This window comes from Oncorhynchus gorbuscha, linkage group LG10 (assembly GCF_021184085.1).
Source record: "Oncorhynchus gorbuscha isolate QuinsamMale2020 ecotype Even-year linkage group LG10, OgorEven_v1.0, whole genome shotgun sequence".
Lineage (NCBI taxonomy): Eukaryota > Metazoa > Chordata > Actinopteri > Salmoniformes > Salmonidae > Oncorhynchus > Oncorhynchus gorbuscha.
Window position 1 is genome coordinate 28,215,630 of NC_060182.1, and position 15,572 is coordinate 28,231,201.

The following is a 15,572-nucleotide window of genomic DNA, read 5'->3' on the forward strand; positions in this document are numbered from 1 at the left end:
CTCCTATATAAATGGTAGTCTGTCAGGTACTTAGCAGGAAGATCTTATTTCTCTATTATTAAAACGAGACCCAGATGGAGGCCCCTTACACTTCAATATTGTGATGCAAAAATACTTGTGAAATGCATAGCACTCAGAATTAAAAGGGTTTTACCAGGTATTGTTCAGCCTGATCAGACAGGTTATTTACATGGACGATACAATGGAGATAATATACAAGAACTACTAGAAATAATAGAACATCATGAAACATCTAAGAAGCCAGGCCTGGTATTTATAGCGGATTTTTGAAAAGGCATTTGATAAAGTAAGACTGGATTTTATTTATAAATGCCTGGATTTTTCCAATTTCGGTATTCTCTTAGAAAATGGGTAAAAAAATAATGTATAGCAACCCCAGATGTAATATAGTAAGTAACGGCTACTTCTCAGAAAGTTTTGAATTGTCAAGAGGAGTTAAACAAGGCTGTCCGCTGTCACCATATCTATTCGTTATGGCCATCGAAATGCTAGCTATTAAAATCAGATCCAATAACAACATTAGAGGATTAGAAATCCAAGGCTTAAAAACAAAGGTGTCCATGTATTGATGACTCGAGTTTTATATTAAGTCTGCAAGCTAGATCCCTGCAATGTCTCATTGAAAATCTAGCTAACTTTTCTGTACTCTCTGGACTAAAACCTAATTATGATAAGTGTACAATGTTATGTATTGGACCTTTAAAAAATACAACTTTTACATTACCCTGCAGTTTACCTATAAAATGGGCTGATGGTGAAGTAGACATACTTGGAATTCATATCACAAAATATAAAAATAAGCTCTCCACAATTAATTACAATAGAAAACTTGTAAAAATAGACCAGATCCTGCAACCATGGAGAGGTAAATACCTGTCTATTAATGGAAAAATTGCCCTGATTAACTCCTTAGTCAAATCTCAGTTTACTCACTTACTTATGGCGCTGCCTTCATTTTTCAAATCATATGAGCAAAAAATCTTTCGCTTTATCTGGGACGCTAAACCAGACAAAATAAAATGTGCCTATCTATATAATGAATATGAATTGGGTGGGTTGAGATTATTAAATATAAAAGCACTAAACCTCTCTCTAAAAGCTTAATTTATTCAAAAGTTTTACTTGAAGCCTAAATTGTTCTCAAGTAGATTACTAAGAAAAGCTCATCCATTGTTTTAAAATTGCCTTTTTGCCTTTGTGCAGATTGCCATGCCTCATTTTTGTTTAATTGAAAAAGTATCTCTCTTTTTCAAATAAAATAAAACATGATAAAAAGTATGTTTAAATGGCACAGAGGGGCAGTTTTTACAACTAATGCCGGTTTGCATGAGGCTGATGCCATGCAGGTGTTTGTACACATGAATATACATACACTCTCATTCAAATAAACGCATACAAGAACACACACATACATGTAATAGTGCCAGACATGTACACAAACATATACAGTTGGCATTGCTGTTATGATTTTAGTTATCCCTGGTGTCCTTTGTTTTAAATGTATTATATTTATTTATTTATTTATTTATTTTTTGCAGTGTTGTTTGCTATTTTCTTCTGTCTTCCTTTTTTCTCTTGAATTGTATATATTTTCTTTCTTCTTCTTCTTGGGGGGGTGATTGTGGGAGGGGTCTCGAATGGTTGCAGGACAGCTATTGGGGAACTGTGGGGGGATCTTGGAGGGTTCGGGTTCACATTTGGCCTGGGGGGAGATCTGTCAACGTGCCCTTGAGCAGGGCATTGACCCTGGATGCTTCTGTGTGTTGCGCTGAATGGGAGTCTGTTGGATGATTGGTCTGATGTAGTTGTTGAGCGGCTTCACTGCAAGTATATTGTATGTTTCGGATATTCAATAATATATATATATATATATTTTTAAGTAGCAGCAGATATGATGAGTTAAAAGAGTTAGTGACAAAAGGGTCAATGCATTTGGTCCAGGTAGCTATTGGTTAACTATTTAACTTACTATTTTGCAGTCTTATGGCTTGGGGATAGAAGCTGTTCAAGGTCCTGTTGGTTCAAGTCTTGCTGCATCGGTATTGCTTGCTGTGCAGTAGTAGAGAAAACAATCTATGACTTGGGTGACTGAAGTCTTTGACCATTTTTAGGGGCCTTCCTCCGACACTGCCTGGTATAGAGGTCATGGATGGCAGGTAGCTTAGCCCCACTGCTTTCAATATCTCTCTCTGTTTCGATCCCACGCTCAATTTTCTCTGAATATTTCACTTTCTTTGTTACTCCCTCTCTTCCTTTCTCTCTCTTCCTTTCATCTCTCTCTCTAGGTTTCTGCAGGACCTGGAGCACCGGCTGGAGGAGGACATCTTGCGTTTTGATGTGTCTGACATCGTCCTGGCCCACTGTCCCGCCCTGCGAAGGGTCTACCTCCCCTACGTGACCAACCAGGCCTACCAGGAACAGACCTACCAGCGCATGTTGTGAGCAGTCTTACTTTGTGTGTAATCTATTTTGCTTTGTTGCACATTTGAGACCGTAAGTATAATGCAAATTATGTTGCTCAGTGCCTAGTACACACGCTCAAATTGTCACTTTGTACATATGGATATCGACGGTGTGCAGGTTTCTGTTCCAAGCCCAGCACTAACACACCTGGTTCAACTAATCATCAAGACCAAGTGTGCTAGTGCTGGGTTGGAACGAAACCCTGTAGCTCTTCAGAAACAGGGTTCATGACCATAGATATATGTGAACCGATTCAGGAAACTAGGCGTATGTTGCAAGTCCCGACTTCACAGGAGAGCCATTTGAACTTAAGAAAAATGTTGTTAGCTAGCTAATGACAGCCTAATGAATGTGGTTAGCTAGCTAACATTGAACCCGGTTGGTTAGCTCCTAGCACTGTGGCATTGTTCGTTGTTGTTTAACTAGCTGACGTTAGCTGGCTGGCTTGTTAGCTAACGTTACATGACGTTGTTTGAATTTACACTTTGTTTACATAGCTAGGTTCATTGTTTACCTAGATAGCTATATGTCTTAAGATAAAGTGTACTGTTAGCTAGCTAGCTAACGTTAGTTGGCTGGCTCCCTAGCTGACGTTATTATTCATATTCCAGAGCCATTTGCTTTTTTAATTAGAGCCAAATGTTAGCTAGATAACATTGAACCTGGTTGGTTAGCTCCCAGCACTGTGGCATTGTTGGCACTGTTTATTGTCGTTTAATTAGTTAATATTAGCTGGCTGGCTCGTTAGCTAACATTACGTGATGTGTGTACAACACCCATTGAATATGGCCAGTGTCAGCAAACATCTGCAAAAGAACGTAATAAAATTGTTGCCTGCAGAGTTGGTTAGGCTGTTTTCATGTTATCCAATCATTCGCTCCGATAGCGAAACGAGATGGGTGGGGCTAAAGCTTAAGAGTGTGTGAACGATGCTGAATGGGTGTAGACAAAGAAGAGCTCTTCACTAAATGCCAAAACATTTAAAGGCCATTTTCTCAAATGTGAGTTTACAATTGATCAACTTTAAAAGACAACAAACAAACTTCCATTTGTTCCTCAAATGCAGTGTACGTTATCTCATTTTGTATCTCTGACTCTCTACTTTTATCCAATGTATAAAAATAAAAAACACCATTTCAAATTTTGCTACATAAGACCGAATCCAGGTGGTGAGTCACATATACACATATATCTCCAATCCATATCAGTGAATGTTTTTTCTGACCATATTGCTAGATTTGAAATGATTTTTGTCTCTGTAGACAGGAGAATGCTCGCTTCCCAGGTATCCTGGCTCGTTTGGAAGAAGACCCCATCTGCCAGCGTCTTCCCCTCGCCTCCTTCCTCATCCTCCCCTTCCAGAGGATCACACGGCTCAAGATGCTGGTGGAGGTATGATAGAGCACCCTTGTTCACCATAAAATTAAACTATTCATGACTGGCTGTAGGGACAAAACAATTACTCTACCTTACATCAAGTTACTGACCAGTGAATAAGCAAATATACAGCAGCAGGCATTGCAGTGTCCTAAAGTGAAAGTTGAGATCCAAAATGTTCTATCTTCCTTCTATTTTGTAGAATATCCTAAAGAGGACAACACCAGGCTCTAGGGATGAGGACACAGCCACCAAGGCCTTCAATGAGCTGAAAAAGGTAGCATAAAATAAAACATATACCAAAAGTTGAAGTTTGGTTAATTTTTAGTCGTTATACAAAATAAATAATAGAGAAATGATTAAACTTTTTACTAATAGACTATATTGCCTAAAACATTGAAATAACCGTTCTTATCACAACAGATTATAAAGGAATGTAACTCCAGTGTGCAGTCAATGAAGAGGATGGAAGAGCTCATTCACCTCAATAAGAAGATCCACTTTGAGGGCAAGGTAGATGACAACATCTCTCGTTGGGAACAACCTCATTCATTCTCAGTACACCTACTGTATACTCATGTACAGTATATTCCCCTTTCCCCTATCCACTGCTGAGAATCAATGGTTTTGGACAACAACAAATCCTATTTCTTATTATTGCCATAGTATGGATTAACCATATAATGTTTGCCCATTGTAGATTGCAAGTAAAGAAACCACATGCCTCTAACCCCAGTAATAATTAAATAACTGTTCATTCATGCTCATTAATCACATACATCTCCCTTTTTAGATATTCCCTCTGATCTCCCAGTCTCGCTGGCTGGTCAAGCATGGAGAACTGCTCGAAGTGGACACACAGACCATGAGTATTTCTGGGTCAAAGTTCAAGTTGCCCACAAGGCCTGTGTACCTGCATCTGTTCAATGACTGTCTTCTGCTGTCCAAGAGGAAGGAGTGAGTACTAAATATGTACAATGTAGAGGGAGAATAGAAAGAAAAGTGTTTTATATGTATGGCGTAATGCCATGCTACAGTATGCTGAGCTATGCTATGCTCTGCCACACTATGCAACACTATGTATGGTGTTACTGTATGTCATAAATGTTGCTTGATTGAGTGATGCATGGCATACATTGACAAATTCCTGTCTCTGGTCTGTCTGCAGCACGTGGAAGTTCATGGTGTTTGTTCACGCTAAGATCGGGCAGCTGAAGGTGAAGGACCTCAGTCAGAAGCTTCAGGGCATCTCAGGTTTCATCTTCCACCTGCAGCTGTGTGAGGGCCGGCAACTCAAACACCAGATCCTACTCAAGGCCCACACTGAGTGAGCTGCTATACATACCACTATCCTGATATGTAATGGTAGTGATAAAGTAGGAACTGACAGCCTCTACGTGGGTTTTGTTTCTTCCCAGGAGTGGGAAACAAAGATGGATCACAGCCATGTTCCCCTCTGATCCATTGGAAGATATTGAGCAGGCCACTGAGAATGATGGTAAGTAGCTGCTTTATCAATAGTCTGGATAAGCAGTCACATCTTGCAGTGCTGATTAAGTATTTCAATTACTTATAAACCAACTTCAGTCATGTCCCTGAGCTTCTGTTGTTTCATTTACTGTAACTTGGAAAATATTGCATTACGTTTTAAAATATAAAAAAAATCGATTTTAACGGAAGTACAGCCTTTTCAGTCATTTATACACCTTTGGTTGTTTCTCCTCTCAGATCTTTCCCAAGTTCAATGCATCAAGAGTTACCAGGCCCAAGAGCATGATGAGCTTACATTGGAGAAAGCTGATATTCTTCAAGCCAAGACCATTACAAGTGACGGTGAGAAACTCCCTTTGGCAAGCTCACATTAAACTCTATCATCATAAGCAGGTTCAATCCAAGATGGGCAGGTTCAATCCAAGATGGCGTAGCAGTCAGACATATTTGTCCTTCGTCTTGTCGTGTCCTATGTATATATATTTTGATATATTTTTCTTCGCATATCTTTTATTATTTTTCTAAACCCTTACTTCAAAATACTCTCCTGCAACTCGCCTCACCCAATGTGGTGTGGACCTGGTTTTTCTCTAAAGTATTTTTCTCTGCCTCTATTACTGGAATCTCTCCAACATAAACTAGCCAGCTAACAGTCATCAGCTAACCTCTAGCCAGTTTGTACAAAGCGATTCAACCAGAGCATACCGGACCTATTTTTCTCTCCAAATCTCCGGATTCCTATCGCAAGCTCTGAACCTTCTCACCTTCCGACCTTTGCAGCTAACGTCCCCTGAATGCTATCTGTCTAGAGCACAACGGACTGTTGGCTTACGAGGCCCATCAAATACATTCCGAAGCCACTAGCTAGCAGTCAGCTATCCTTTGCTAGCAGTCATCATGTACCTTTATCCCGGACAACTCTCGCCAGTCTGTACAGCGCAACTCAAACCAGAGCTAGTGGGACTTATTCTTCTCCATATCTCCGGATTCCTATCGCAAGCTCTGAACTTTTTTTTTAACGTTTAATTGTTTCTTTTTTTTATTATTATTTTTTAAACATTTATATTATGGTATTTTTTTTTCCCCACCTGGAATTATAGCAGCTAACGACCCCAGAACGCACAGCTGCAAATCTGCGGCCTGCTAGCTATCTAAAGCACATTGGACTGCTGGCTTAAGAGGCCCTTCGGACATATTTCTAAGCCCACTATACATATTTTGCCAATTGGCCTGGTTTAACACACGGAGTCCTACTGATCCGTCCGCTGATGTAACTGCACAAGGGGGCCACAACAGACTTTCCTCCTCTAAGGCCTTTCTGTTAGCCTGCTAACCCTGTGCCGCTAGCTGCCTGAAGCCACGCACTGGACTTGTATGATCACCTGGCTACGCATGCCTTTCCCTAACGTCACCATGCCGTGTCGATTGCTGTTCTGGTTTGTAACTATTGTTTTATTTCACTGTAGAGCCTCTAGCACTGCTCAACACGCCTCGGCTAACAATTTAGTTCCACCACCCACACACGCAGTGACATCACCTGGTTTAAATGCTATTTCTAGAGACAATATCTCTTTCATTATCACTATATGCACAGGTTTACCCCCACTGTATTCACATCCTACTATACCTTTGTCTGTACATTATGCCTTGAATATATTCTACGGTGCCCAGAAATCTGCTCCTTTTACTCTCTGTTCTGAACGTACTAGGCGTCCAGTTCTGTTAGCCTTTAGCCGTACCCTTATCCTACTCCTCCTCTGTTCCTCTGGTGATGTAGAGGTTAATCCAGGCCCTGCAGTGTCTACCTCCACTACCATCCCCCAGGGTCTCTCATTTGTTGACTTCTGCAACCGTAAAAGCCTTGGTTTCATGCATGTTAACATTAGAAGCCTCCTCCCTAAGTTTGTTTTATTCACTGCCCTAGCACATTCCACCAATCCGGATGTCCTAGCCGTGTCTGAATCCTGGCTTAGGAAGACCACCAAAAACCTTGAGATTTCCATTCCTAACTATAACATTTTTCGACAAGATAGAACTGCCAAAGGGGGCGGTGTTGCAATTTACTGCAAAGATAACCTGCAGAGTTCTGTCTTACTATCCAGGTCTGTACCCAAACAATTTGAGCTTCTACTTCTAAAAATGTACCTTTCCAGAAACAAGTTTCTCACCGTTGCCGCTTGCTACAAGACCACCCTCTGCCCCCAGCTGTGCCATCGACACCATATGTGATTTGATTGCCCCCATCTATCTTCTGAGCTCGTGCTGCTAGGTGACCTAAACTTGGACATGCTTAACACCCCGGCCATCCTACAATCTAAGCTTGATGCCCTCAATCTCACACAACTTATCAATGAACCTACCAGGTTCAACCCCAAATCCATAAACACGGGCACCCTCATAGATGTCATCCTGACTAAGTCACCCTCCAAATACACCTCTGCTGTTTTCAACCAAGATCTCAGCGATCACTACCTCATTGTCTGCATCCGTAACTGTCAAATGCTCCCTAAAACACTTCTGCGAACAGGCCTTTCTAATCGACCTGGCAGTTGTATCCTGGAATGACATGGACCTCTTCCCGACAGTAGAGGATGCCTGGTTATTCTTTAAAAGTGCCTTCCTCACCATCTTAAATAGGCATGCAAAAAATGTAGAACCAGGAATAGATATAGCCCTTATAACACTGTTACAACTGACAAATCCGCTATAATTGAGAATTTCAATAAGCATTTATCTACGGCTGGCCATGCTTTCCACCTGGCTACCCCTACCCCGGTCAACTGCCCGGCACCCTCCACAGCAACCCGCCCAAGCCCCCACCATTTCTTCTTCACTCATATCCAGATAGCTGATGTTCTGAAAGAGCTGCAAAATCTGGGCCCCTACAAATCAGCTGGGCTAGACAATCTGGACCCTCTCTTTCTAAAATTACCTGCCGAAATTGTTGCAACCCCTATTACTAGCCTGTTCAACCTCTCTTTCGTATCGTCTGAGATTCCCAAAGATTGGAAAGCTGCCGCGGTCATCCCCCTCTTCAAAGATGGAGACACTCTAGACCTAAACTACTACAGACCTTTATCTATCCTACACTGCATCTCTAAGGTCTTCGAAAGCCAAGTTAACAAACAGATTACTGACCATTTTGAATCACATCGTACCTTCTCCGCTATGCAATCTGGTTTCCAAGCTGGTCCTGGGTGCACCTCAGCCACGCTCAAGGTCCTTAACGATATCATAACCACCATCGATAAGAGACATTACTGTGCAGCTGTATTCATCGACCTGGCCAAGGCTTTCGACTCTGTCAATCACCACATTCTTATCGGCAGACTCAACTGCCTTGGTTTCTCAAATGATTGCCTCGCCTGGTTCACCAACTACTTCTCTGATAGAGCTCAGTGTGTCAAATCGGAGGGCCTGTTGTACGGACCTCTGGCAGTCTCTATGGGGGTGCCACAGGGTTCAATTCTCGGGCCGACTGTGACGACCCTCCCACTCTGTCTGCCGTATTCTGTCTTTGTTCTTGTTTCCTTATTAGGATGCCGGTGGGCGGAGTTGAGAGGGTCGTCAGCTACATGGGAAACACCTGGGCCAGGTGTCTCCCAGGATAAATAGACCTCTTCCACATTCATGGAGGAGACTCTCTCCATGCAGACACCCGTTGTAGATTGTGTTGTGGTTCTTGGTGGCCTTTTGTTTGTTTGCTTTGGCACCTTTCATCACCCTGCATTATCACATTCATGCATGCAAAACACTCACTTACACTACTGATTACTGATTACACACACCATTGTATATTATACTTAGTTGCTTTAGTTAATAAATACATATTTTGCTACTCCTTATCTCCACGTTGTCTCCCTTTGTTACGGGCTTTGAGCCGGTTCGTGACAAGTGGGGGCTCATCCGGGATCTTTGAACTATTCGTTTGGGAGACCGTGGAGGTACGTGTTTGGTTTGAATATGGTGTTTGAGTGTGATCGGCCCAGTATTGGTTGCCTTTGTTGTTTGGTTTGTGTGCTATGTTGGAGAGAGTATAATGGTTAGTTTCCAGGCCCTGCCTAGCCTGAACTCTTGTTCTACTTTCTGTTGGGACGTCAGTCTGAAGTGAGTAATCTGCTGTGTACCTCGGTGGGAGATTTGGGTAGGGTAGTGGAACTTGCTACCCGGAGCTATAGCCTTTTTCCCCTGATAGGTTTAGCGACGTGTTTCATTTTTTGGAATATGTTGGGCATGGTTAATGTTTGTTATTTTTGTGTGGTGTCTGTGGACTGAGCAGTTGTCTCCGGGGCACATCCGTGGCTTGGTGGAATTTGCCAGCATGCTGGGGAGTTCTATTTCCTTGCCAGCGGGCTACAGTGCGTAAATTCCCACCGCAAATCTGCACGAAGACTAGGGTTGAGTTATTGTAGGTTTTGGGGAAGCTCCATATCTCATCTCTCTTCTGTGGTGCTCAGGGTGATTGTCAATTCTCGGGTTGTGTTCTGGTGTGCTCAGCAGAAGGGAAAAGCGATAATTTTTTTTTGTGTGATTATGGCGTCTTATGTAGATAAGTTCATTCGCTCTCCATCAGAGGAATTGTTAGATTTAGGTACTAAAGAACAGCTGTTGAAGGTCGCGGAACACTACAAGGTTGAGATTAGTGATAAACGTCTAAAGAATTCTATTAGGTTGATATTGAAAGCCAATCTGATGGAGAGTGGTATTCTTGAAGTTACCACCGGGCCAGCCTCTGCTGAGGATTTGTTGTCTCCCCATAACGTTACAATGGCCATTCCATCAGTTAGTCCTAGTAGCCTTCTTTTTGAACAGCAGAAAGAACTGCTTTTGTTACAGCTAGAGCATGATCGTGAGAAGCTAGAGCATGATCGTGAGAAGCTAGAGCATGATCGTGTGAAATATGAAAAGGAATTGGCATTTAAACAAGATATGGAGCGTGCTAAAATCAAGTTGCAACAAGAACGTATAGAGTTGGTTAGGGAAGGAAAGATCTCAGGGGAGAGTTTGTTTTGGGAAGGTGACCCAGATTTACTTAGGGGTAGTTCCGCTTTTGGTCATGCCCCAGAGACATTTGATATTGTTGGGAACTTGCGGTTATTGCCTCGGTTTAATGAAAGGGACCCCGAGACATTCTTTTCGTTGTTTGAGCGGGTTGCTGACGCTAGGAGTTGGCCTGATTCTGACCGCACTTTAATGTTGCAGTGTGTGCTGACTGGTAAAGCGCAGGAAGCATATTCAGCTCTTAGTGTACACGACAGTGCCAGTTATGATAAAGTTAAAACAGCTGTGTTACAGATTTATGAATTGGTCCCTGAGGCTTACCGCCAACGATTTAGAACTTTAAAAAGGGACGATAACCAGACTCATGTTGAGTTTGCGCGACAGTTATCTTTACAGTTTAATCGCTGGTGTTCCGCCTCTGCAGTTGTGACTTTCCAAGGGCTGTGTGATCTGATTATGTTAGAGCAATTTAAGGACACAATTCCTGATCGTATTGCCACTTATATTAATGAACAGAAAGTAAAGAATGTTGCTGAAGCTGCGGTTTTGGCGGACGAGTATGTGTTGACTCACAAAAGTGTCTTTGCAAAACCCCGTATTCGGAAAGAGTGGGGGCATTCGGATAGATTTGGGCTTCGCTCACCGAGATACTTTGGTTTTCGGGCAGAGTTCTATTCAACTAGGGTTGAACCTGACTCCCATGGTAAGGCTGACTTTGGGCAGGAGTGTCACTACTGTCAAGGTTCAGGTCATTGGAAAAACGAATGTCCACTTCTCAGGTCAAAGGGTGCTTACGCTAAATCTAAGCCTGCTGCGTTAGCTGCACCTGTTCCACATCAGTTCATTCTTGACTCATTTCCTCAGGCCCAGGAGAATGTGAAAGTCCATATTGATCCAGACTATTTACCTTTCATTACAGAAGGTTTTGTGTCTATGTTAGGAAGTAAAGACCTAGTGCCAGTGAAGATCCTGAGAGACACAGGTGCCTCTGAATCATTTGTGTTGGAGTCTGTGTTACCCTTTTCTGCTGAGACTGATTCGGGGAATAGTGTTCTAATTAGGGGAATAGGTTTGAACACTCTGTCAGTTCCATTGCATAAACTGATGTTGGATTGTGGGCTGGTGAAGGGTGAAGTTGTTGTGGGGGTGCGTCCTTCGTTGCCTATTGAGGGTATCGACGTTATCCTTGGGAATAACTTGGCAGGTGAGCGTGTATGGCCAGTCGTGTTTCCATCTCTAGTGGTTTCCACTAAGCCGTCATTTGTTGGGATTCCTGATGAGAGTGTACAGAGTTTCCCAGAGGTGTTCTCTGCGTGTGCAGTGACACGTTCTATGAGCCGTGGCGAACTAGTCACTGCGCCGACTAATGATAATAATACAAAGTATGTCACTGTCTTCCCTGTTATCCCGTTATCTGTAACCCGCTCAGATCTAATCAATGCTCAACGGGATGACCCCACATTGGAAGAGTTGCGTGATCAAATTGTGCCTATAGAACAGTTGGGAGATGTCGCCCATGGCTATTTTCTCCAAGAGGATGTCCTGATGAGAAAGTGGGTGTCTCATGATAGTGTTTTTCTGGGGGAGGCAATTAGTCAAGTTGTTGTACCAGTTAAGCTTCGTGAGTTGGTGTTGGAAACTTCTCACAGCGACGTTGCTGGACATATGGGGGTGAGGAAAACCTACAATCGCATATTAAGACATTTCTTTTGGCCTAGATTAAAGAGGGATGTTTCTGATTTTATCAAAACTTGTCACACCTGTCAATTAACTGGTAAGCCTAATCAAGCTATTAAACCAGTACCATTGTTTCCTATTCCTGTACTCAGCCAACCTTTTGAGTATCTGATTATTGACTGTGTGGGTCCTCTGCCTCGTTCTAAAAAGGGTAGCAGTTACCTGTTCACTGTGATGTGTCAGACCACTAGGTTTCCTGCTGCCTATCCTCTCCGATCTATCACGACTAAATCGGTGTTAAAAGCTTTGACTCAGTTTCTCTCATTGTTTGGAATCCCTAAGGTCATTCAGAGTGATCAAGGATCTAATTTTACCTCTAATCTGTTTGGTCAGGTTCTTCAACAGCTCCATATTAAACACAATGTGTCTAGCGCCTATCACGCGCAAAGTCAAGGAGCACTGGAACGTTTCCATCAAACACTTAAGTCTTTGTTGAGAGCTTATTGTACTGAGATGGATAAGGATTGGGAGGAGGGGTTGCCTTGGTTACTGTTAGCCGCTAGGGAAGTTTCACAGGAGAGCACAGGTTTCAGTCCAAATGACCTTGTGTTTGGACATAGGGTGCGTGGACTTTTATCTGTTCTCCAGGATGACTGGAAGTCTCCCGAGCCTCCTCAGTCCCTGTGTTCGTATGTGTGTGATTTCCGGCGACGGCTGTATGCCGCTGGTGAAATGGCTAAAGAGAAGTTATCATCTTCACAGGAGAGGATGAAGGGCATATTTGATCACCGAACTGAGCCTCGTCACTTTAGTCCAGGTGACCAGGTTCTTGCTCTGCTGCCAATTGTTGGTTCTCCTTTTCAAGCCAAATTTCAAGGTCCATATACAGTGGTGCGCCAGTACACTGAGCAAAATTATCTAGTTGCCACTCCAGAACGGAGGAAAGCACACCAGCTGTGCCATGTAAATCTGTTAAAACCCTATTATGCACGTTCCTCTGAGACTGAACAGTGGGATTCTACAGAGGACGGTAAACCTGTTCTTTTGGCTGATACCGTTGTTTCCTTGGGTTCTTGTCGTGCTAGACCTATGCACGAGGAGGAAGATGTTCCTGGTCCTGACGATTGTATATTGCAGGGTAGATTGAAAAATTCAGAAACACTGGATATTTTAGACAGTCTTCTCACTCACCTACCTGTTGATGAGCAGAAAGAGATGGTTGGTCTGATTCAGAGATTTCCAGGTTTATTTTCTGATACACCTACACGTACAAACTTAATAGAACATGATATTGACATTGGAGGTGCTGACCCCATTCGTCAGCGGTTCTATAGAGTTTCTTCAGAGAAACTACGTTGTCTGGATGCTGAGGTCAAGTACATGCTGGAGAGTAAGATAGCAGAGCCTTCTTTCTCCAGTTGGGCTTCTCCCTGTATCTTGGTCAGTAAACCGGATGGAACAAACCGTTTTTGTACGGACTACCGTAAGGTAAACAGTGTCACAAAGCCAGATTCATTTCCTCTTCCTCGGATGGAGGACTGTGTTGATCAAGTCGGTGCAGCTAAGTTTGTGAGCAAATTTGACCTGTTAAAAGGCTATTGGCAGGTGCCACTGACGAGTAGGGCACGTGAAATCTCTGCCTTTATTACACCCTTTGGTCTGTACTCGTATTCAGTTATGAGTTTCGGTCTGCGCAATGCACCTGCCACTTTTCAGCGACTTATGAACAGGGTTGTCGCCGGTCTGACCGGGTGCGCTGTTTATTTGGACGATGTAGTGATCTATGCAGATACTTGGGAAGAACATCTGTCCCGTATTCAAGCCTTGTTCGAACGTCTGGCTGCGGGTCGCCTCACAATCAATCTGGCAAAATGTGAGTTTGCTCAGGCGACCGTTACATACCTTGGAAAAGTGGTTGGGCAGGGTGAAGTGCGTCCTGTTCGGGCTAAAGTGGTGGCTATTGATGCTTTTCCACCACCAACTACTAAAAAGGAACTGATGCGTTTCTTGGGCATGATTGGTTATTACCGTAGTTTTTGTAATAACTTCTCTACTGTGGTCGCTCCCTTGACAGATGTGCTGAAAGCTAAGGCTGTTTACGTTTGGTCTACTCGTTGTCAACACGCTTTTGAAGATTCAAAGAGGTTGCTTACCTCAACTCCAGTGCTGGCTGCTCCTCGCATGGATTTGTCATTCACCTTGCAGGTGGATGCTAGTCATGTGGGGGCAGGTGCAGTTTTGCTGCAAGCAGATGTGTCTGGGATTGAGAGGCCTGTTAGTTTCTTTTCTAAAAAGTTTAACGATTATCAGTTGAACTATTCGGTTATTGAAAAGGAAGCGCTAGCACTCATTTGGGCGCTACAACACTTCGAAGTGTATGTCGGGTCGGGGGTAGTACCTATTGTGGTCTACACCGACCATAACCCCCTCACTTTTTTGAGGTCCATGATGTGTCCAAACCAGAGGATAATGCGATGGTGTTTATTTTTACAATCATTCCATCTCGATGTGAGGCACATCCGGGGGACTGAAAACGTGATTGCTGATGCGCTCTCTCGTGCGCCCTGTTCCTAATGTTTACGTGACTGACCATTGTTTCGTATTGTCATGTTCTCTCTGTCCTGTCTGCTCCCTCCTGGTCTTGTTTTCTTTCCTCTTAAATGTTGCTTCCTGTGCAAAGGTTGCTGAGGTCTGGGGAGGAGGTTGGCTGGGGCAAATTGTAAGTGTGAACACGTAAACCCTCATCAATTTGGGGCACAGAGGCCTGTGTCAATTTGGGACAGAGGCCTGTGTCAATTTGGGACGCAGAGGCCTGTGTCAATTTGGGACGCAGAGGCCTGTGTCAATTTGGGACGCAGTGGCCTGTGTCAATTTGGGACGCAGAGGCCTGTGTCAATTTGGGACGCAGAGGCCTGTGTCAATTTGGGACGCAGAGGCCTGTGTCAATTTGGGACGCAGAGGCCTGTGTCAATTTGGGGCAGAGGCCTGTGTCAATTTGGGACGCAGAGGCCTGTGTCAATTTGGGACGCAGAGGCCTGTGTCAATTTGGGACGCAGAGGCCTGTGTCAATTTGGGACGCGGGAGGCTGGTATGTTGTTCCGGGGTCCTTGTTGGTCCCCGGTTTTATGGGGGGAATGTGACGACCCTCCCACTCTGTCTGCCGTATTCTGTCTTTGTTCTTGTTTCCTTATTAGGATGCCGGTGGGCGGAGTTGAGAGGGTCGTCAGCTACATGGGAAACACCTGGGCCAGGTGTCTCCCAGGATAAATAGACCTCTTCCACATTCATGGAGGAGACTCTCTCCATGCAGACACCCGTTGTAGATTGTGTTGTGGTTCTTGGTGGCCTTTTGTTTGTTTGCTTTGGCACCTTTCATCACCCTGCATTATCACATTCATGCATGCAAAACACTCACTTACACTACTGATTACTGATTACACACACCATTGTATATTATACTTAGTTGCTTTAGTTAATAAATACATATTTTGCTACTCCTTATCTCCACGTTGTCTCCCTTTGTTACGGGCTTTGAGCCGGTT

General features: G+C 43.5%; 1 protein-coding gene across 6 annotated transcripts in view; it reads left to right on the forward strand.

Moving 5' to 3' along the window:
* arhgef19 (Rho guanine nucleotide exchange factor (GEF) 19) overlaps positions 1–15,572 on the forward strand; it is a 44,963-nt gene that overhangs the window by 23,154 nt on the left and 6,237 nt on the right. For all 6 annotated transcript variants that reach the window (XM_046365505.1, XM_046365501.1, XM_046365506.1 and 3 more), the window contains 8 exons: positions 2,307–2,459; positions 3,747–3,876; positions 4,064–4,138; positions 4,285–4,374; positions 4,655–4,818; positions 5,030–5,188; positions 5,280–5,359; positions 5,590–5,694. In XM_046365505.1, coding sequence (XP_046221461.1) covers positions 2,307–2,459; positions 3,747–3,876; positions 4,064–4,138; positions 4,285–4,374; positions 4,655–4,818; positions 5,030–5,188; positions 5,280–5,359; positions 5,590–5,694 — 956 coding nt within the window. The remainder of the gene's footprint in view (positions 1–2,306; positions 2,460–3,746; positions 3,877–4,063; positions 4,139–4,284; positions 4,375–4,654; positions 4,819–5,029; positions 5,189–5,279; positions 5,360–5,589; positions 5,695–15,572) is intronic.